At 39.5% G+C, this 23395-nt stretch overlaps 1 protein-coding gene across 2 annotated transcripts in view; it reads right to left on the bottom strand.

Moving 5' to 3' along the window:
• Positions 1-16324, bottom strand: part of drd2a (dopamine receptor D2a) — a 44544-nt gene extending 28220 nt beyond the window's left edge. Inside the window, exon 1 of one of the 2 annotated variants that reach the window (XM_040129923.1) lies at positions 16278-16324. Coding sequence is in view for 1 of the 2 variants with exons in the window: in XM_040129921.1 (XP_039985855.1) it covers positions 10077-10125 (49 nt within the window). In the remaining variant the exon portion in view is untranslated. Of the gene's footprint in view, positions 1-10076; positions 10428-16277 lie in introns of those variants that run through there. The other variant, XM_040129921.1, reaches the window with a different exon arrangement.
• Between the last annotated feature and the right edge of the window lie 7071 nt (positions 16325-23395).

The raw sequence follows: 23395 nt of genomic DNA, 5'->3' as shown, positions 1-23395 counted from the left end.
TTAGAGGTTAAAAAAATCAACTACAAAGCGACTTTACCATGTGGCAAAGATCTTTGAGATGCTGCATGCAGTTACTCGGCACAGGTAGTCCTTAAACTGGTGAATCACGATGCAAAATGCAAATGAATGTATACCCCTATTACAGAGGCAGTGATTTAAGAATTTGGAATGAGTTTAAGCAATTTGTGTAAACCAGGAGCACTGTCATTTTGAAAATGCTCTTTTCTTATTTTCACACACACTGTGCAAACATTGTCCGGAGGCCCACTTAGATGCGGTATTTCAAGCTTACTGAGAGCTGTTCCTGCTATAAGGTATTCTCTCCTACATATTCATATGAAGGTTTCATATAATTAAAGAGATGGATCACAGAGCAGCATCTACAGTGTATCCAGCTTTCATCATTAAACAGTTAAATAGTACCGTAGCCAACCAGGCGACCTCTGAATTGTGAGCGGTTGACCTGTCCTGGATATAATCCTTAAATAGCCTGACCTCACTTTCTACCCACAATCCCTCCGTCTCTCATCTAACCACATACTCTTATTCCCGGGTGACCCAAGCACTGATCTATGAAAGCAGGAGGCATTATCTGACTATCCTGGATTTCCACAGTAGTGACAAGGCTTTTCTCTGCAGACTGGCGAGCTCCCTGCCTCAACTGCCCAACAAAAACAGATAAGAAGCACGAGTGAGGGTGTTTGTCTTGTACCCAGAAACTACACGTCTTCCATGTAGGGTTGGACAACTTTCTGTATTTCATCGGATAAAGTGAAGAATTTTACTGCAAGAGTAAATAGCCAACACTGGCAATATCTGCCACAAACATTTACAAAAGCATTGAAAGGTTATAATACTTATACAGACTGAATCTCCTGATTTGTAAAAATGGGTATTACAACAGTATGACTTCATTGAGTGTAGTTTGTTATAGTTTACTAGCTGCTGTGTTATTGTTTAAGTTTACAGCCAGCAAATTATGGTGGAATTATATTGTATTAATGGGCCACTTTTAAATTAATTAGGAATTACCATAGTTTAGTTTCAGGAGAACAAAATAGGCATGACTTTGCCCTGTAATTATAAGCATCTCCTAATTAAAAATAGTTTAACCATAATTAACTTATAATTCCCTCATAAATACAGAAATTGTTCTTGTATTGCTTTTGAGGTGTATGTTTACATATGTAGAGCTGTTTTTACATAGAGGCCCTAGGTCAAAGGTCCTCAGAGGGTGCCTCGCAGTTTGGAAAAAGAAGTTAATGCTTTGTGACTGAAACCATATGTTAGTGACAGTCTTTAGGAAAACAACAGCCTTATTTAAGAGTCGGTGGTCAAGACTGATTTTCAGAGTGGTTCATTGGCTTCACGTCCTCTCACAAGCAGATCTGCAAATGTTTGATTTGACGCTGTACTTCTTTGTAATAAACCTTTATATGCAATCAAGGCGGTGTCAGCGGAGTCTCCTACATCCTCTTCACATCATCAACACCACCTAATAAACTACACTTTTATTGTACCCCAAATTATTTAAATTAGTAAAAACTAGCCAGCAAAATTTTGGGCTGTAATCTTGTTAAATCCTGCCACTATACAAAAGCGATTGTATTCTAACGTTAGCTGTTTTTTATACTGCTTCATACATGGCAACTGTTTTGTAATTGCAGTCCAATCTCCCATAAGATTTTCAGTGATTTGTGAACTGGCATCCAGCAGAGAAGATCTAATAATCAAACATGTCCCTTGTTGCTGTTGAGTGCTAATCTCATCCAATCATGTGGCAGCGATGCAGTCATCAGTTTATTAAACCATGAAATAAACTGCACTGTTAATCTTAACGTAAGCCCCATTTAATCAACATTTTGGTTGTATTGAATCACTGCTATTCTACAAACCTGAAATTTGATTGTTAAAATCCCTCAAACACACAGAGATGCACTCATATGCACAGACACATATTTGCAGGCATGCTTTAATACTGCGCACACAAACATATACCGTACTGTATATGCATGCAACAGAACATTTACACGAACAGAAACACATCATTTACTACTTTACTACTTAAACTACCTCTGTACAATACACGATACATCCCATTAGTGTTGTTTTGCTCTATTTTCTCCATGTTCCCTTAACGTACTTGGCCATTGTTCGAAATGCTCTAACGCCAATGTGAAATGTGTTTCAAAAATCTGTTTCAAAGAGCAATTATCCTGACTGAAGCCAATTGAAAGTTTCTCCTAACAATGGATTCATAAATCAGATTTGAGTGGCCAATATATCAAGTTTATATATTCTCCAAATTGATTATGTCAATTATTCACTCCTGATTTTTCTTCTAGAATTGCTTGTGTAATGAGGTAATACAGATGTGCAGCTCCAATGGTACAGATAGGGTATTTAGTCTTGCTACCCTCTCTACAGCCTCTGCAACAATAAATCTTTCCCCAGTTCCAAGCATCAGCGTACGCAAAGGGGAAGCAAAACCTCATGCTGATACCACTCTGTCAATACTGTCAAAGTGTTTGATTCTACCCTGTGATAGCCCTCATCCTAATTAGTTTTCTAACTGCCACAGCCCTCTTAGTTGCCAGGTCAAAATCATTGATGCTGGCTAAGTCAATGGCTATCTTTTGAATTCCCTTTCACGGAACATAGCTCCCTTTTGTTGTTGTATGAGTGAAGAAGCAAGTCCTCACAATTGTGAAGCCACTTTCTCTGGGCTGGCTGTGTAGGTGGTAGCTGCTAAGAATTTTACCGTGCTGAAAATAAACCTGCTCATTCAGAGTAGCAATTACTGTGTCATCATCTTACCGTTGCAATTATGCCCCCTTTCTCTCTGTGCTTACCATTATAGACGATTTTCTTGTAACATCCATAACGGTGCATTTGGTTTGGTTTGGCACCTTTCTTAGATAACTGCAATAAACAGTTAACATTTAAAAATAGAATTATTGGGCCTGCTTAATAAAAGATAGATTGTAAACTGCATTTCCTGGTTCCTTCCTTGTATAGAAGAGGACAAGCAAGTCTGACAGCCACAGTCTCTTATGTTTTTACTGATTAATAAATATCAACAACCACAGTAGTTGAAGTTTAGCAGTTTGAAAGAAAGTATTTATGTCTATGATTATAAATCAAATCTATATTTTCTGAGAATATGTACCTGATTAACATCTCTATATATCAAGAGAAAAAGACAGGAACTACACAGTGATTTATTTGACAGACGTATTCAATAACCTGTATTATCGGAAATGGTGTTCAGAGTACAAATTTTAACACTGACAAGGGGCTTTTCAAAGTGGAGACGCCGAAGGGATGTCAAAGGTAAAAACAATTGAAATACTGGAGACCATCCAGGAAGATTGAAGTCGCATTGAGAGAAAGGAAAAGAGGGACATAAAAGGCTAAATAAAAGGCACTGATGAATCATGCTCAAAGATGAAAGCCCTCAGGGTACAAATTCTACCTATGCATCAATGTTATTGATACATTAAGACATAAAGGTTATCGTAGTGGTGATTTCAGCCATTACTTGCTCAATTCAAGCTATAAGGGTAAAAATGGTAAAGCATCTTCCCACTGGAAAGAGAGGAGACGGAGTTCGGTAACAAGCCTCCATCGACCTCATTAGATTGTAGGGAAGCTTCAACCTAAGTTGTTAGTTTGAAGCTTCCCTAGGTTTCGTGTCTTGTGAGGGCACATGCTGCACACGAACACACATACACACACACAAACACACACACATCCACACTCAACATTCCTGCCCCTGCTTTTTCCTGACACATCTTGCCTGCCCAACAGAGGCTTGTAAGCCCCAGGTGAATCAAGTACTACTGTATGCCCCACTATACCCGTCTGCAGCTGTGTTGTTCACAAAATAGGTGAGTTAAATAAAACAGGGTTTTTTCCCTACCTGAATCTATGCCTCAACTGTACTGCACAGTCATCCGAGGCAGTTCATAATCCTGCATACCCCCACACTGAACTGGAGGGCACTGGTGGTTTGGGTGGGATTAGAGAGCAGTGAAGCGGGCAGATTCTTTGCACTAGTGATGAGCAGATCAATGCCAAAGTGTGGATACTGTGATACCTGTGTGTTCTTTAATTGATTTTCATAGCCGTAGTATCGATATGAGCTAAATATAAACAATGCGTTCTTCCCACCTCTGTGTCCTTTTGCACAGAAATACAGACTCTCAAACTCATATGCCGCATAATTGCGACCACACCACAGCATTATCATAACCTACTGTCATGGAAGAGATTATCTGTCATATGACCAAACTTCCCAGTCCTCAGTCCCGACACTGACTGCGTAAATAAGTAGCATAAATTGGTCACTTTTCTTGTCTTGTAATGAAACTGTGGCCAGTTGAAATACTTGCAGCAAAGCTATCTGATATAATTAATTGCGGACAAAAAGTTCTCATCAATGAAACGTTTCGGTATCTGTGTCAGTATCACTACTTTGCACATGCAAATGCTGGGACCTGTGATAATATGCAAAAAACTAATAAGACATATTAAAAAATATTTCAGACCTTTTCTACGTGAAAATGGGATTTTGGGGGACAAATGTGTGAGATTTCCTGCGCACATTGCAAGCCAACTCCTGCAGTTCCGCAACCACAAAATCAACAGACCACGGTGGGACTTGAGATGCAACATGTGTTATTCTGCATAAAGGTCACATGGCCAAATGGATTAGTAGTGACAAACTACACACGATGTGTCAAGGTTGTTACTTTTACTATGTATGTGAAAGAGAGCTGTAAGGTGCTGTGTGATCATTGAGAGATGTGCAACAAAGGACACCCTTTTCACAGTTTGGAAGGCAAAAAAAGATTCAACTGCTGAAGTGGTGGTTTTGAAGGGTCTTTTATGTAGGAGCTTACTCTAAAATTCTTAAGTGATTCAGCCAATTGTAATAACATTAAATTGGTGATTAGGATTGGCCCTAAATATCCCAGTTAGAGGGTCCCTAATACTGCCAGTACACCTGTTTCTAGAAAAAAACAAGATACAGTATACTTGATTTATATGTTTCCAGAAGTTTTCTTCATCTGTACATGGCATCACACATGGTGCGGATGTGGAGCTACTAATTACACAGCAGTTTAAATAGTTTCCATCTGAACATAACCAAACAAAATCCCCACAGTATTAGAGAACAATTGCATAGTGCAGACTCAGAGCAAAGTGTGCATCAAACTGGAGTCATGTTTCTGGCCACCTTACAAACTTAAGTCCAGTATTCATAGCTGTATTCAACCCTGCTTTGACCTAAAAATTCTCAAGGAATCTCAAAATCCTAACCTCCATTACCAGCCACTAGCTATCTTTGTTTCTCTGTCATTCATACATGGTAGATGGCATACACTGTGCAAATTTGAGCTTTTCTGCTGGAAATGGCTGCCTATGGTTTTGTGTGGGTGGCAGATGAGATCCATTGGCAAGTAACCACACAGTTTATGTTGGAGAACTGAAACAATGAGTTGAAAGTGGCTACAAGCATAATGGAATCATAGGGTTGCCTGTTAATTCTCAGTGGGTTTGGCACTATAACCAACCATTTACATAACCAGGACTGTTCAGTCCGTTAAGTATTACACATCTAGTAGCTTGCTTGTTTAATTTATTGAAAATCTTGCGTCTGTGCAGGCTTGACTACTCTCAGAGATTAGCAGTTCCTAAGAAAGTATTTGATTGAACATTTATTTATCAAAGCTAAGACCAAAAGGTCATACAGACAGGAGGATCTCTGCTTGCTTTGTTCACCAAACAAAAGGCTCCCAGACTCTTGACGAAAATGTCAAGGAAACTGCGACCGAAAGGCTGCACAACCCCAGATTTTATTTGGCACTTGACACAAGAGATCGAAAAAAAATTGTTCAAAGTGACACATGAGTCATGTCATGCCAAGCTTGAATCTGACTCATCACCCATCTTCATCTCACTTTCACCCTTTGATTTTTGGCCTTTTTAAGGCTGAGATACAGGGCCAGAAGAGGAGCTTTAGAGTGAGCGGTGTAAATAATTTTTCATTCCATACCTTCAGGGTCTGTGCATGTCAGGCACCATCTGCTGGAGATGGAATGATCTGGAACTAGTGCTACGCATTTAAAGGAATGAATGGACCACACAGTCCCGTTCCAGGGTATTCAGACCAAATACACTGCCCAGCCTGATAATTGGGAAGCAATTTCATTTCTCAGGGGAAATTCTGTTCTTTTCTTTCTACTTTTTCTATTAATCCTCATTCCTTCCCCCTTCCAGATTGTTCACTGTAACAGTCAAAGAATTCCCCTGTGGGCCTGGAAGTACCTTTTAAGTCATTTACCTCTGATATTTTATCAAACCCTACAGGAGCCACAATATTCCCTGTCCAGTGACAATCATTGTGTATGTACTATGTCTGTATGCAGTGCACATGTCCATGACTGTACAAGGGGGTGCCTGATATCCTCTGACAGTGTAGCCTAACTGTAGCTAAAGCACTTTCACACCTCTCAGGGGAGTATTGTGTGTGCGTGTGTGTGTCTAGCAGATCAGGGAGATAGAGAATCATGGAAAGGTTAACTGTTCTTTCCACACACCCAGATTTTTGACTGCCTGTTGCTCAAGCTTCAAAAGACCCAGACCAACGTTGTCAAACCAAAAATGTGTGATGATGCGTTTCTATCCAGCAGAGCACTAGGTGTGTGTAAGTTATTTTGGTCTGCTTTTGATGGCAAGACAGTCACTTTTGCAACTTTGTATATTTGCAAGACACAACTTTGTGAAGGTGTTTGTGATATTCCAATTATACAAATTGCACTGTAAAGGCAAGAAATACAATACTGTGTGTGTACACCTCAAAATGTAACTGCTGTAGGCCCTAAAAAACAAGGTATGTGTGATAGCAAATATAATTAGTGTTTATAAATATATTTTGTGGAACACAACAACAAACAGAGCCTACTCAGTGCAACAAAATACTAGCCCCACACACTCATTTAGGATTACACTTATTACTCATACAGAATGCATTATACTGTTAACATACAGCATGACGATCAATATGTAACATGGACACACCATTAATGTACAGACACACCAACCAGGTGACATAACTATCTCAGCATATAACTGTAACCTGGAGCATAACCAGATCATGGTGGATCTCCTATTGGCTTTTAGACCTAATTGGCTCCTCCATCTTTTCAGTGATGGTGCTGGTCCCTAGAGTGTTGACGTATTTGACAAGCTGGGGAATGGGTTTCAGGAAAGAGAGAATGTGGACCAGTCGGATACAGTCACAGATATCCAATACAATTAAATGATTTACTTGTCAAAACACAATGGGGTTGCTGAGCCACATGACAACCGTACACATAATGTACAATATATGGGAGGACCTGTGCTAGCGTTTTCGAGTTGCTAGTCTGTCACATGAGACTTATGCAGTATCACTGAGATATACAAGAATTCCACTGCTAGTTAGAGGGGTTGATGTTTCAGCCATCTGTAATTTGGAGGTCATTTTGAGCATCCATTTAATATGCTTGAGGTTCTGTTGAAAAGGTAAACTATTTATATTTCATCTTAGCTTGCTTATGTTTCAGACAGAACCACATGCAAAGGTCATCCAAGCTCTTTTCCCTGTTCACTTGCCTTTTTTGTTTATTCTGGTCTAATATAAGCTTTTTTTTTCTTATTCTGCTTAAATTGACACAACTATAATAAACATCCACTGCCTTTTAACATTCTGGGTCTGCGTTTTGGACCATGCCATTTATACGGTTTAACTTTTCTGAAAGCAAAACTATCACAAATAATCGTGTCACTATCAATGTACGCAAGATAATAATTAACCTGTATTACAGCAGGACAGAGTTTACTCCTCTCCCAAATGTGCAGTGCCCCAGTGCTACTCTACAGAGAACAAAATTAAATATGTGAAAAAGGACTGTGAAATTCTTAGCAGATTTTTCTGGTGAATGGCTTCCAGATGTGTCGGTTTAATAAATGAGGTTGTGATTTCACAGACTGGATCACATTTGGGCGCCAGAATCCTTTAAACAGATAACTTTTGTTTGGGTTTGTGATTGGAATTAATAAGCACAGGCTTTGACACAGTATTGTTTTTGTTGAATGCATGTCATCTCTTCTTGGGAGCAGTGAGTTGAATTTAAATGTCAGTCTTGACGGACCAGCCGCATCAAGTGACTTGGCTTTAAACTCCTTAACTATTTGGCTAATACTGTACACCACCTCATTGTAAATATCCTTAAGTTAGCCATACTGTAACAGTATAAAGTCCTTGTCCTCGTCATCGTTTCCTGATATTAATTCAAGTAATTCATAATCAGATAAATATCTGTTTTTAAATGGACAATAATCTGGAAGCCTCCAAGAGGTGTGATTCAGTGACGCTGTCTGTGTCAAACAACTGGGCTTGACAAGCACTGCAGGCAGCTCTGGTGAGGCTGGTTTCCGCACAACAAGGTATGACAGATCAGACCCAGTGAGGTGTAGAATCCATAGGGATGAACAATGTGTCTTAAGACCGTCACTGGATAAACGGCAAATGCACACAATATCTGGTCTCAGCAGGTATCTTGGTAGTTCAGAAAATATGCTTTCACTGTGGATTAGCTGGTCAGTTTCCTTTATTAAGAATATATTGAGATTGTTAATTCTGCCCAAATCGAGTTGACATAAACAATGTTCCTTGTCAAATGAAGCCTGGCAGTGTGTTTTAATGACGGAACCAATTTGGCATTCAGGTGTGTTGAACAGAGATGAGCTAGATCTCTACCTTCTGGCTTACAGAACAGCTGCTGACCAAATGTCCAAGTAATTTTTTTTAATTCTCTACCTGAGGTATCAGTTATTGGGGAGGGTTTGGCAATGTCATGCAGTGACCTATCATATATATTTTTGTTCTTTTTTCCCATTTTGTTTTCATTTATTAATGACTCATTAAAAAGTACTAACTATAGCTGGATAGCAATGTCATCATCATCATCATCATCATCATCATTCTCTGTCATATGTTATTTTGAAAATGCCAAATTTACCACAACGTTGCATCATGATTCCACGGAAAAATACACTAAAATACTGTAAATCTGTAGTAAAGTTTGGTGGGACCGAATACAAATACCTTAACAAATAAACGAAACACAGTGCGGCAACATCAGAATACATACACGGGCAATTCAAATACGTGAATCATAAAAAGGCCACTGTAAACTCTCTGTTGCAGTAAGTACCACAAATAGTCTGTAAACCCACACAGATTTATCAAGAGAGCTGCAGATAAGCCTCCCCGTTCTCTCCACCTCATTTATTTTGCCGACTGTTGTTAACTTGTTAGAGCTGCTCGGCGAGTGCTGATGGGATACAGGACAGGTTGTGCAGTCGGAACTGCCGTCACCTGCCCTGCACGAAGCGCTGCGTCGAGACGCGCTGCCAGCACTAATTACGAACTGGAAAGGTACCGATCTGAAATCTGCGCTCCGCGGGGTGTGAAGGACAGTTTGACAAAGGCACACTGCCACTCACTAGAATTGAACTAGAGCTCACTTAGAGCACTTTTCCCGGACTGGATTACGAATGTGTGGTTTCAGCTGTTTTACATTCAAAGCCAACCAGAATCAATATCGTAAAAAATCGATCGGTTACACAAATAAATCCCCCTTGCACACATAGCTGTGAACGTGGCGCGTACACTGACGCGCGCACACTCACGCGGTCACAGAAGCAGAAAAGTGTTCGTTTGGAAAAAAAAAGGAGGAAATGCACTTTGGGGGTGAAGCGATAAGTAGTGTGCCAACAGCGGCGGCAAATTCACCTTGAAAGTTAATATCTCAGGACTCACAACCAATAAATCAGCTCGTATCACCCAGAGACTCCCATTAGGTGAGCTGGACTGGATCACCAATCAGTGCTGGATAGAATTGTTTGTACATACAGCATTTGAACAATATTTAGTACTATAGACCCATTGAAACTAGAGATTCTGTTGTTGTTTTTTTTTGCCAAGTTTGGCACATCACACACTAAAAAAATAACTGTCTTACCTTCACGCCATAAGTTATTACAGGCGCCTGCTGTTAAATCCAAGAGCATCCACAGTTAGCTCCCACTGTATCCTTCATTTACTTTGCACATTGTTTACTCTATAAATTAACTGAGTCTGTGCAGCGGCTCGGGTGCGAGACATCAGTAGAGTATAGGCAAGAAAACTGCGATAATAGGAGACAAAAATACATAAAAATGAAAAAATAAAACCACTCAAAATCATTTACTTAGTTTACTGATTTCCGTTTGTTTACTGGAAACCACGAGGAATGATTTTCTTCAGTTTCAGTCTTCCGAGAAATGAAGCAGAGGTTGTAACTGTGCGGTGTCCGTCTGGTGACCAGGAGCTTTACGCACGGAGTGGAGTTACCTTCGGTTCTGACGGAGGCAGGATACGCGGCGACTGTAAAGAACTGTGGAAAATCAAGGCGGGGTTACATCTGTTTAAACCTTGGCAGGGACGTATGCTTCCCTTAATGTCACTGGCATTGGTGAAACCTTGTATTACCTTACGTTTGTCTCACATTTGCCGTAATTCACTCTGGACTTCCTCCCCGGGCTGGGCTTTTTAATAATTAGTGAGAAATGGGGGAAAGGGGTAAATTAAATTGGAAATGAAATATTTCAGATTTTTGATGGTAAAGTGCACGAGATTTAAGAGATAAATAGTTTGGTAACAAATGAGCACAAATTCATGTGAGAGACTAATGCATTAGTGCAACACGAAATAATGGCAATCTAGTGAGAATAGGTGCACTGCGGTGAACACTGCATTTAGACAAATACACTTATATGTACACCTCTCTCTCTCTCTCTCTCTCTCTCTCTGTATTTCTTTCTCTCTCAGAAAAGCAATAATTATGTTTTCTAAGTTTTTTCTCCACCAGCAAACCATTTCGTTATTTAACAACTGACATCTCAGTCCTCAGAGCTCTGCTGGCTTTCATTCTTGCCATGTAATCAGGACCCACTTTATACACTACATGGGATGCTTTGTGAATGCAATTAACTAGCTGGAAAGATAGAAAACCGGTAGTATTATGAGCCCTGAGGAGAAGCGTTGAGAAACAGTGTACCACGAATTTCACATCACATCAACCGAGACTTATTTCGATCTGTAGATTTGCTCTGCATCTAACACAAATTACACACAGACCACCTGCCTCAGTCTGAGCCTATAAAGACAGGTACAAACCAGGAGAAAAGCAGTTAGATTACTGACACAATCGTGTAACATCAGTACCCACTTACAGGCCCATATGTTCCCACAGAATAGGCACTGTGGTCTGAGTGCAAATACTATTGCTCTTGACTCCATCCAAAGTGTTTGTGAAAGGATACAAGGATAAAGATACAAGGATTCATGAGGCAGACATTGATTTTTTTTTTGTGTGTGTGAAGTATGTCAGAGACAGAATTTTTGTTAAAGCACAAACCTGGCTTATACTGTTTATGGTAACACAAAACTAAATATAATCAATAGAGAACCCTGTGCTCATTACCACAGGATAAAAAGAGAATAGTGCCAAAATCCTACCGAGGTCAAAAGACTATATATATGGAGGTGGCAACTGAACTGGTCACAAATAGGCCGGCAGTGTTAAAGGTGGGCTACCCACTCACTGACATCGGCTCTTCATTTGACAAGTCTGGTAAGTCAAATTTCTACCCTGGGAACCCAATGGATATGTAACTGGCTTTGCTGGTCATTTGCGATACCAGGCTAGCCACTAGCATACCTAGGCTAGCTCAAAAACAGGCGAGATGACATGGCTCCAGAGTTTCACAGTAAAAGCTCTGTTGTTTTTGTTTTCACTTAACTCAAACAAAACCGAAAGGAGTTTGACTTCATTGATTGTCTCACCTATACACAAAATGATGACATTACCTGATTTGTGCTTATGGTTTCACAAAGAAGGGATATTTACTATGACACAATCTGAATTTATCACAGTATAGTACAGTACTGTAAGATCAATCAATGACACAAAAATTATTTAACCCTTAATTCCAGGAGGGAAATTTGTAGACACTCAGATATCCTGGGTCAATAGTGACCCGGCACTTATATAAACCAGATTAAGCCATATACATGTATTCAATTCATATTGCTTGTAATCTTTCCAGAGCATGTTATTAAAAATAGCAAACACACAAAAATATGTTTTTATCAGTTATGACATTTCACAATTGTTTATAGATGTCCAAAAAATGGGTTTTTCGATATTCATTAATATTTCTCATTCTAGACTGATGTATTTATATTTTATACTGTTTTATCTTACACACAGCCTGCTGTTACTAGAACAACCAAACCCATATCGGTCAGTACAGTAATTAATAATCACGAGCCGTGTTTCCATCAACGTATATTTAAGCGTATTTGAGATATCACATTAGAAAAGATTAAAGTAAACGGCAAAAATTAAAAAAAAAAAAAGCTTTTTGGCGTTTTCCCGCCTCCAGACAACATGAAACATAGCCAATACTAGCTGACATGGGTGAAAGTAATAATAGTATGAATCATTCATTATCATTTATTTTTGGGAGTTATTATGGAATGTAAGGGAAATGATTATGCCCTTATTAGTGTGAATAGATGTTTCTTATATGACCTATTACAATGTTTAAGTTGTTGGGAAACTATATACAAAGAAACTCATGTCACAGGAGTTTAGCCTGGAGGGACATGAAACCTCTTTCATGTGTACATGTGATCTGAGATCATTGAAAATATACAGTTAGGTGCATAAGTACTTGGACGCTGACACAATTTTCATAATTTTGTCTCTGTACACCACCACAATGGATTTGAAACAAACAAATCAAGATGTGATTGAAGTATGGACTTTCAGCTTTGATTCAAGGGGTTTAACAAAAATATCACATTAACTGTTTAGGAATTAAAGCCATTTTAATACATAATCCCTCAGTTTGGAGGCTCAAAAGTAATTGGACAATTGACAATTGATCAGTTTCACGGCAAGGTTTGCCCTGTTTGCTCGTTTTTCATTACAAATTAAGCAGACAAAAGGTTTGGAGTGGATTCCAAGTGTTGAATTTTCATTTGGTGGCTGTTCATGGGAACTCTCAATATGCAGTCTAAAGAGGTGTTGATGTAAATGAAGGAGGCCATCATTAGGCTGAAAAAAAGAAAACAAAACCATCAGACAGATGGAAGGCACTTTAGGAGTGGCAAAATCAACAATTTGGTACACTTAAAAAGAAGAAATGCACTGGCGAGTTCCGCAAAACCAAAAGGTGTAGAAGACCACGGAAGACAACTAAAGTGGATGATCACAGAATGCTTTCCTTGGTGAAGAAAAACCCTTCACAACATCCATCCAGGTCAAGCACAATCTTGAGGAGGTAGGCATGTCATTGTCAAGTCTCCAATTCAGAGACGCCTTCATGAATGTTAATACAGAGGGTTTACCACAAGGTGCAAACCCCTGGTAACAATCATGAACAGAAAGGCTCGATTAGACTTTGCAAGAAAACATTTTAAAAAAGCCTTCCCAGTCCTGGAACAAGATTCTTAGACAGATAAAACCAAGATTAACTTGTACCAGAATGATGGGAAGAGAAGATTATGGAGAAGGAAAGGAACGGCTCATGACCCAAAGCAAACCACATCATCTGTCAGTCATGGTGGAGGCAGTGTTATGGCACGGGCATGTATGGCTGCCAATGGAACTGGGTCACTGGTGTTTATTGATAATGTGACTGATAGAAGTAGCAGGGTGAATTCTGAAGTGTATAGGGCTGTACTATCTGCTCAGATTCAGCTGAGGACGTTGCTTCACAGGACATATGAATAATAACCCAAAAAATACTGTGAAAGCAACCCAAGAGATTCTCAAGGCAGAGACATGGAATATTCTTCAATAGCAAAGTCAGTTACCTGACCTCAACCCAACTGAGTGTGCTTTTCATTTACTGAAGACTAAACTGGGGTAGAAAACCCCACAATCAATTGGCAACTGAAGGCAGCTGCAGTAAAAGACCCGCAAAGTATCTCAAGGGAGGAAACTCAGCATTTGTTGATGTCCATGGGTTCCAGACTTCAGGCAGTCATTGACTGCAAAGGATTTTCATCCAAGTATTAAAAATAATCCTCATATTTATAATTAGATTGGTTTGTCCAATTACTTTTGAGCCTCTGAAAGTGAGTGACTATGTATGAAAATGGTTGTAATTCCTAAACGGTTAATGTGATAATTTTGTTAAACCCTTTAAATTAAAGCTGAAAGTCTACACTTCAATCACATCTTGATTAGTTCTTTTTTTAAATCCATTGTGGTGATGTACAGAGGCAAACTTACAAAAATTGTGTCATTGTCCAAATACTTATGCACCTAATTGTACATCTGCACAAGTATCTGTAGGTGTTTAAGGAGGATGGTTGAGATGTGGTAACATACGAAGGGTAAGAGAAGAACAGTCTTAAATCAAGAAAAATACATTACCAAATAAGGCAAGGTCATCATGACATCCTATGACTGAAAGTGTGTGCATCATATGTTACTTACAGTTGGTGGGTTTTATATCCAAATACTATAATAACTGAGGTGAGAAGGATCACGTTTTCATAGGGAAGGATGCATGTGTATTTTTCCTCAACCATCAGTGTTTGTGTCTTTATTTTGTGCAGAGTGCTTCTCTCTAAACACAGCGATTATTTCTTTAACACATGACAGAATAATTACAACTTGCCCCAATTGAAAAACAGCTTGCAAACAGCTTGTTTTGTTTCCAGTTTGTGACCTCAAATTCTTCTACTCTGTTTATTACAGCCATGTGTAACATAGCCTATACCGCCACCTTCTGATGACACTTTGTAGCCTAGTTTATTCGCTCCAAACCAGTCGATGGAAACAAGCTTAATTCACATTTTCTTTTTCCTTTTTTTTGGGCAAAATTTCAAAAGTTCACTTCAAATTCGCCTTACAGTAATGTGAAAACACAACTACAGTCACTTGCTGGTGGTTATTTCGCAGAGTGTGCACTGCTCCAGTGTGGATGGACAGATGTGGCATCTCCAGCATTTTTGTGGGAGTTTTTCAGCTTAGAGGCAGCAATTTCCAGGAGCATATTGTTTTGGTCGGAAATTGGTTTGGAAAACTACCTGCTCATTTATAGCAACAGTGTTGAGGTATTTGAGGTAACTGCATGAGATTCCCTCATCATAACTTCTCTTGGGACCACTAATCTGACGTATGTTGACTATTGGTCCAAAAAAAAACGGATTCTTCATCATAGCCTGAGGCACATCTTCATTTGCCGAGCTGCTGTCATCAAAACCTTTCCGGTATGAAGAAAGTGCTGCTCTACACTAAACCTGTATCCCAGGTGTGTTACTGTGCCAATAAACCATTAAAAACAGGCTTATCTATCATTGTGTCTGTATTTATTATTTGTAACAGTGAGATAACAGTGGCATCATAGCACCTATAATTTGAATCTTACATCCCATGAAAAAAAAAAAAAACTCCTTCATACCATTATATACTTTTTAGATAAAAGAATTAGAAAAACAATGCTTTTATTAATTTTTTTTTGAGATTTTAACACCAGAATATTGTTAAAGACGAGTAGTCTGAGGAATACCAGGGAGCTGAGGGCTAAAATGAAAAAAAAGAATGAATCAGACAGGTTGGAATATAATCCCAGGAAGGGCCATTATCTTAATACCCCAAGGGTTCAGTGATCCCGAAACAACAGAGCTTTTATTGTGAAAATCACATGCCATTTCACCATGTCCGCTTTTGAGCTAGCTTAGGTATGCTAGTGGCCAGCCTAGCAATGTTAGTGGCTAGCCTAGCATTGCTAATGACCAGTGTCAGTTACATATCCACTGGGTTACCGAGATAGGAATGTGAGTTACCAGGCTCGTCGAATGAGTTGCCTAGCTCAAGAAGTGTGTAGTTTGCCTCAGAGAGTGATAAGGAAGAGATACTGCCGGTCTCTCATTTACCACTATCAGTGATAAAATCATTTGCTAGCCTCAACATAGACGTAGGCCCCTCCGATTTCTCAGTAGTCAGAAATTTGTTTCCCTGCGGCATAGTATTCAGCAATCATTCTGGGAGAAATCCACTGCAGCAGAAGCACAGCTTACACATTTCTGCACCCTAAACCCTCCTATGGTCACACAACTGCCAGATTTATTGTGTTTTGAGTACCATCACTAATATTACCTGATGTTATTACTGCCGTCTCCACCTTCGTGTAAAATCCAGCTGGGTGCAATGAGTCTGCAGATGTTGTTTGGGGCTGCCAAAAGGCATTTTGGGATATGTAGGATGTAAGTAATTGAAGTATTAGTAAGAAAGGTAGACTGAGGGAAAAAAAGATAAATTATAACATCAAAAATCTTCGCAGTGGATTAAATGTGATAAAACCTAAGCGTGGAATTTTGCTCTCTGGGAAGCAGCCCTCACAAGGAATGGTTTTCTCACTTTTGTGCTCTTGTGGGGACATCTTTACCCCAGCACACTGCCAAATCATGGTTCAGACTTTCTCACTCATTCACACATATCCATACACACTCAGATGCCATACAGTACACACACAAACATGTAAAGTCCCCAGGCTTGTTGTGAGAGGCGCAAACACATCTAACTGCTGACTGCCAAAAGGCATTGTGGGATATGTAGGATGTAAGTAATTGAAGTATTAGTAAGAAACGTAGACTGAGGGAATATGGATGAAGAAAAAAACATAGATTATAACATCCAAAATCTTTGCAGTGGATTAAATATCACAGATTAGTGATACAACCTAAGCATGGAATTTTGCTCTCTGGGAAGCAGCCCTCACAAGGAATGGTTTTCTCACTTTTGTGCTCTTGTGGGGACATCTGTACCCCAGCAGACTGCCAAATCATGGTTCAGACTTTCTCACTCATTCACACATATCCATACACACTCAGATGCCATACAGAACACACACAAACATGTAAAGTCCCTGGGCTTGTTGTGGGAGGCACAAACACATCTAACTGCTGACTGCCAAAAGGCAGCACTGCAGCCTGGTGCTGCCTGATATGGCCTCTATTAACTTGTGTTGATGAGTCGATGTTGGCAGAATGCTAAATAAATCACAACAACTTTGATGATGGAGCTTCGTTCATGTTATTTTACACCCCGGCTTCAACCTTATGTCATGCTAATGAAACGTTTCATAATCAACCAAGGATTTCTTCCAAACGAGAGAGCCGCAATATTGTTTATAATCTTAGTGTCAGGGGGGTAAGTTTACAACAGGAATTGGCCTTCATGTTTAGCCTCATGTTGAACAAGGCCTGGGAAGACAGATTATAGATTCTAGACACACAGGCATCTCTCTCAGCCTGGCCAAAGCAGAGAGCCACCACCGGTGAGCGGATCCCGCCTTGAGGTGAGTCAGGGAGAGGCACAGACCTGGCAAGAGGGGGGACACTACTGTGACCTAAAAGGCTCTCACTCCCTCTTTCACTCACATGGACAAATACAGCGCACTCACATACCCCAACAATTGTGTAAGGTCCTGAAAGGGAATCATATTTTATGCACCAGCAGTCAATGCTTTAAAGCTCACCTCATCCCATAAAGAATTTATGATAATACTACCGGTTACCACCAAATAAGCTTGAGTGACATCTTATGCTTGTCACTGAGGATCGTCTCCTGGCTGGCGCTGGCACTATTACCTGTCATACTGTGTGTTGAGTGAGACTGAGAGACACAGAGGCAGAGAGTTTTGGCAAGGCTGCCTGCTTGGAAGATGTGGGTGACAGCAGAGGCACCACAGAAAGGGAGTTAAGGAGAGATGAGGAAGAGAGAGAGATGAAGCCTAGGACAAGATATCTGGATATGAAAGATGTACTCTCAGCTGCGTTTACTCTGGGGTGAGTGGGATGTTTGAAGGGTAAAGCAGCCAATATGCTCTTCTTATTGTCATCAAATCCCACAACAACAACCAAAACAACAACAAATTGATCCTACTAATAAGTATTGCTTACGCAACCAAAGCTTGATATAGCTTTCTGCTAGACATCCACTCTCCACTTTAGCTGAAGTCAATTCCACTAACTAGTGAACCAAATGTGTATTAATCCTTGGCCGAATATAGTCCCTAAGAAAATCACTGTTCACTCGAGTCTGAGTAACATTTGCTAAAGACTACAGTGATCAGCTGTTTTAGAAAATGATTTAGCTTTTTTAGCCATGCTGGTGGAATGGGATGTCAGTAGATCGGTCAGTCCGCAACTTTGGCCCAGATTGAAATATCTCGAAAACTATTGGATAGAATATGTCCTTACCAAATGAAATTTGCTCCCAGAGGTATATCTTGACATCTACTCAATGGATTTGGACAAACTGCAATTGCAGTCAGGGTTCCCAGACAATGACTTCTCCTCCAACATCACCAGCAGCTTGACATTTTTGGTTCAGAGTTAAATGTATAGACAGGTTTTGGATAATTTTAATTAAATTTGGTACCAAAATTTCTGATCCTCAAAGGATTAATTGTAATAACTCTGGTGATTCCCTGATGTTGCATTTAACACCACCATCAGGTAAAAGTGTTTATTTGTCCAATACTTTGGTTTATGACTACATACCTGCAAAAATTAAACAGTACAGTCTAAACTATGATTTTTGTATAGTGTTAATTAGTCAATATTAGCATGATAACATGCTAAAGTAATATATTGAAAGTGGTATCAAACCTGCTAAACATCAACATGTTATCATTGTCATTGTGACTCTGTTAGCATACTGACATTAGCATTTCACTCCAAGCACCACTGTGCCTAAATAGAGCCTCATAGAGAGGCCAGCATGTTTGCAGACTTTGTCTTGTTTAAAAATGAATCTATATATATTTGTGACAAATTTTGAAATATTAATGTCTCTAGTAGGTACAGATGAGCTTTGTATTGAGAGCCACAGACAGTGTAGGGAAGCTGTGAAGAAGTGAAAGGCAAACTAACACATTGTTTAATTTGGTCTTTTCTTTGGAATTTGCTGACAATAAGAAAAATACAGAATATCACCAGCCTCATCCTTTAATAAGAACATGGTGTAAAACAGTTGTAAATCCAATTAAGTCACTGCTTCTTACTTATTCCTTTTAGTGTAGTGCTACGCTACAACTGAAGAGCCTACTATACCACTATCTTCCTCCAGTAGTAGAGGCTGCTTGGCCTGGAAACAACATAAAACACAGATATGTGGTTTTGAGAGAAAGTCACAAAGAGGGAGGGAAGAGAGAATGACAGAAAATAAAATTTATCTAAATTATAAAATGGTGATAGTTATTTCAAGGGAATTTAAACTATAAAATATACAGTAAATGCATTGTGAGAAAAGTACTGCAAACCGTAGAAAATTGTGTGCAAAGCTGCTTAACAACATAAAACCCAGATATCGTGTAAGAGGGAAAAAGAAGCAGAGAGAAAGAGGCCAAAGGAGTTAATAGACTATGGGACTAAATTGTAAAATGGTGATTGTAAAGTTAATTTAGATTTTAAAAAATCTAAATTAATTAGAGGGTAAAGCACTGCTCACCCCGGAGACTGACTGCTGAGCTGCTTAACTTTTTCTTCCTTTAACAGATACTGATTTAATTTGTCTGCTCAGGCAGAGTAATTATGCATTTTAGAGGACATTACAAGGGAAAAATATAGCCAATGTGACCACAAGTAAGAAGCTGCTTTCAGCAGGCACTATTTATGGTTATATCCTAAGCCTGTATCATTTTCTTTGCAATATGTGACTTAACTTTGCTCATTACAGTTTAGTTGAGCTTTACAGCATTCATGGCAACTTTCCATCTTGTTTCTTTGTTATATTTTATCAGATGCTACAGCGCAGCAGATAGGAGGAAACAAGAGAAAGAGATGTTATGAAAAATAAGTGTAGAAGGAGGAGGAGCTGTAAGGTAAATAATTGATGGTGGAAATTTTAAAATCCTCTTTTCATCACTTTATCATTACCAGACACTGAATCTTTGTCCACGAAGGGAATCAGACGCAAATTCTAGCCTTGTCAAAACAGGGTGACAGAGCTGAGTTAAGGCAGAGAGAACAGAAAAAAGACTGGTAACTGTGAAGCTCAAGGTCGCTCGTTGCTGAAGCTGCCAAGCTGAGCAGCATGTGGACAGTATGATGGCACACTGTGGAGTTGCCTTTGCATTTACAAACAAGCTTGTTAGCTTTATGGACGCTCATGACTGAGTACAAAATATGTTTGCCTGCAATTAATTTGGAGATTTTGAAGATACTTTCGTGTATCCTGTGGCCTCTGCTTGGCACTGATTGCAGAGTAATTTAGTAATTTACAGTTGAAAATGCCTTTACCTTAGTGAGTTTGGAGTGAATACGCATAATCCCCAGGGCCATAGATAGATAGATGTGCAGTAATGAGACGGTGTTGTAATTATGTCTTCTCTCCAATACACCTGCAACAATAATTAGGCAAACTGTAAAGAAAACAATACATATATTACAATTATATATAGTTGCATATAGAAAACAATTCAACTATATGATGCAAAGAAAGGTTCAATCATAGCTGAACCTCAAGATAGAGCAGACAGCAAATTCTATAGATAAACTGCAGATAAAAAGAAAACCATGAAAAGACTGCAGAACATAAACAATGAAACCTCATGCACCATATTGCTGTTAATGGCAGCAGAGCTGTGGCAGCTGTGGTATGTGACTCACTATATTGGCAATATTGCTCTGCAAATTGGAGCACTGACTCCCTTCTGAGGCTTCACTGGTGGTTTAATCAGCTCCATGTGGGTGCAATGGCACAGAGGGACACATGTCATGTTATATTAAAGGACTTATAGTTATCATCCCTTTCTCACCCATGTCCTTATTAGCTCATTCTATTCTAAGTGGATGGGCGGGTAAGATGAACCTTGGTCAATTATTGTGGATCCTTTCACATGCTAATGAACCAAAGGCATTATATCAATACATATGCCTGCTGCAACTATTAGAAGTGAAAAAAATATAGCACAATGTCATGCCATGTCATGGTATATTAAAAAAAACTAAAATAAGCAGCATCCTTTTCTCTGTGTATATGAATTTTGAAGGAATAGTTTGACATTTCGGGAAATGCTTTTTCACTTATTCCACACACACACACACACACACACACACACACACACACACACACACACACACACACACACACACACACACACACACACACACACACACACACAGTCTGTGACCTTCTGTGCAATCCAAAGTAGAGTGTGTGGGAGAAAGGAGAAAACAGCTGAATGGATATAAAGACACAGCGTGAAAGGAAAAGACATACAAAAAGTTAAGATTGGAGACATTTTTGAAATTCTGTGTTTGTCTTTTTCTCTAAGGTTCATGGCAGCGCTGTGTGGATCACATTTAAAATCTAAAATGTCTATTGCTGAGGTCACACAAAAAGAAAATGGCTGAGTTTAAGTGAGTGTTATCCAGAGAGTAATCATCTATGTGTCTTCATTTTTCTGTTTCTGTAAGTTCTGTCATTTTTTTGAAAAAAAAGCACATACACCATTTCTCCTGAATATTTAATTTGAATGTTTTTAACCCTAGTAGTGTGCTGCTTGCAACTGCTCTGTATCTCCATGCAAATGCCCAGATTGACTCATTATTTTTAACCTCTGCCTAAAAGAGCCTCATTTTCTTTTATAGTTGCAGAGGCGGAGGGAAATATGCTGGTGACTCTTTTGCAACAGTCAACGCTATATGATGCACTTCAACATATAGTCCTGACAGCAATGATAAAACTACAAAGCTTCAAACTAAAAAGCCTTTTAATTCTTCTGAGTTTTTCAGCTCCTTACTGTGGCAATGCTCATTGACATTCAAGTTGTGCAAACTATTTCAGCAGATCACGTCTATAGATCCTGTTCCATTTGATGAAACATTCTTGCTGTAACAGAACACAGCTACATTAAAGAGGAGTCATTTTTCTTCTGTTCTGCATGATGAATTATTTCCGTTGTATCTGACAACTTCAACAAAACTGAAGTCAGCCAGTTCCTACACTTGGCATTACTTGACGGAGAGGGCAAAGTTTGGATCAAGACTGTTCTTGTTTTCAGGAAAAGTTTGGTCCATGAAAGAGAGGAAGAAAAAAACAAGCAGCAAAGGAATAAGAGAAAAAGAGATGAAAGAAAAAACAGGCGGACGGACGAGAGGCTGATTGGCCGGAAAGACTGGCAGACGGACAGACAAACAGAGGGCCTTTGGTAATGAAGGCAGCAGAAGGGTAAGGATTTTTATATTAAAGAATCCGGCTCTTAAGTATAAGTGGGAGCTAGAGAGTGCAGATATGTGAGTCTATGATGTGATCATTAGCCCAAGTGTGGAGGTTTCCTCCTGAGTGAGAGATGGGAAAGAGAAGGAGAAAGGACAATGAGTAGAGATGGTGAGACAAGTAAGGCCAAAAGGGAAAGATTTTTAGACTAACTTGAAGGTGCCAAAGTGCAAAATCACAAGTGTCTGGATGGAGAGATGGAGAAAGGAGGAAGATAATGGTCACACCTGACAGAGGTGGAAAAAACTAAAAAATAATCAGATTCATCCAGGACACTCACTGATACTAGAGAGCAACAATTCATCTACGTCAGGAAGAGCTGTAGGGAGCATCTGCTGCAGTTTGTGCTGGACTTTATGGCAGCATGAGAAATGGGGCCATTGGTGCTCTGTTGCTATACCTAGCCTCAGTCTGGTTAAGGCAGCGTGTGGATACTGTTTGAGAGATGGATGCCTGAGTGCAGATCAAAGGGATGTGCTTTCACAGTGTGCCAACTTAATTTGTTGGATGAGTGGTATCAGCTTTAGCACCACAACAAAAGACCAAAACCACTGCGAATCACATTAAATGTCTCATTACCGCTTGTTGCATTAAGCCGTTTTCTCCTCGGCATTTGAAAAAATGGTGTGGCACATTCAGGCAGACATTTGAAACAGAGTGAATACTGGCTGAAAATGTACGTATTACAAGTTGGCTTTGGGTGCTGACAGCACAGTGGTGGGCCTGATAGTGGATGCTGAGAAAGGTGCAGTAGCTGCTTCTGTATATTTTACACAGAGACCGCTTGATCTGCTGGGAGTTTGTTCTTTTGTACCTATTAATATGTGATACTGAGACACAACAGCCTACAAAATGATAAGAGAAGTCCTAGTAATTCTTATTCTACTTGATTCATTGACATCTATCTCCCTCATGAAGGGTCTTTGCCCTTTTCCGCTCAGCCGAGCCACAGACCGACAGATTTTTCCACCTGACCACAATGCCCTTCT

Source organism: Xiphias gladius, chromosome 7 (genome assembly GCF_016859285.1).
Source record: "Xiphias gladius isolate SHS-SW01 ecotype Sanya breed wild chromosome 7, ASM1685928v1, whole genome shotgun sequence".
Taxonomy (NCBI): domain Eukaryota; kingdom Metazoa; phylum Chordata; class Actinopteri; order Istiophoriformes; family Xiphiidae; genus Xiphias; species Xiphias gladius.
This window is presented reverse-complemented; position numbering and strand designations above follow the sequence as displayed.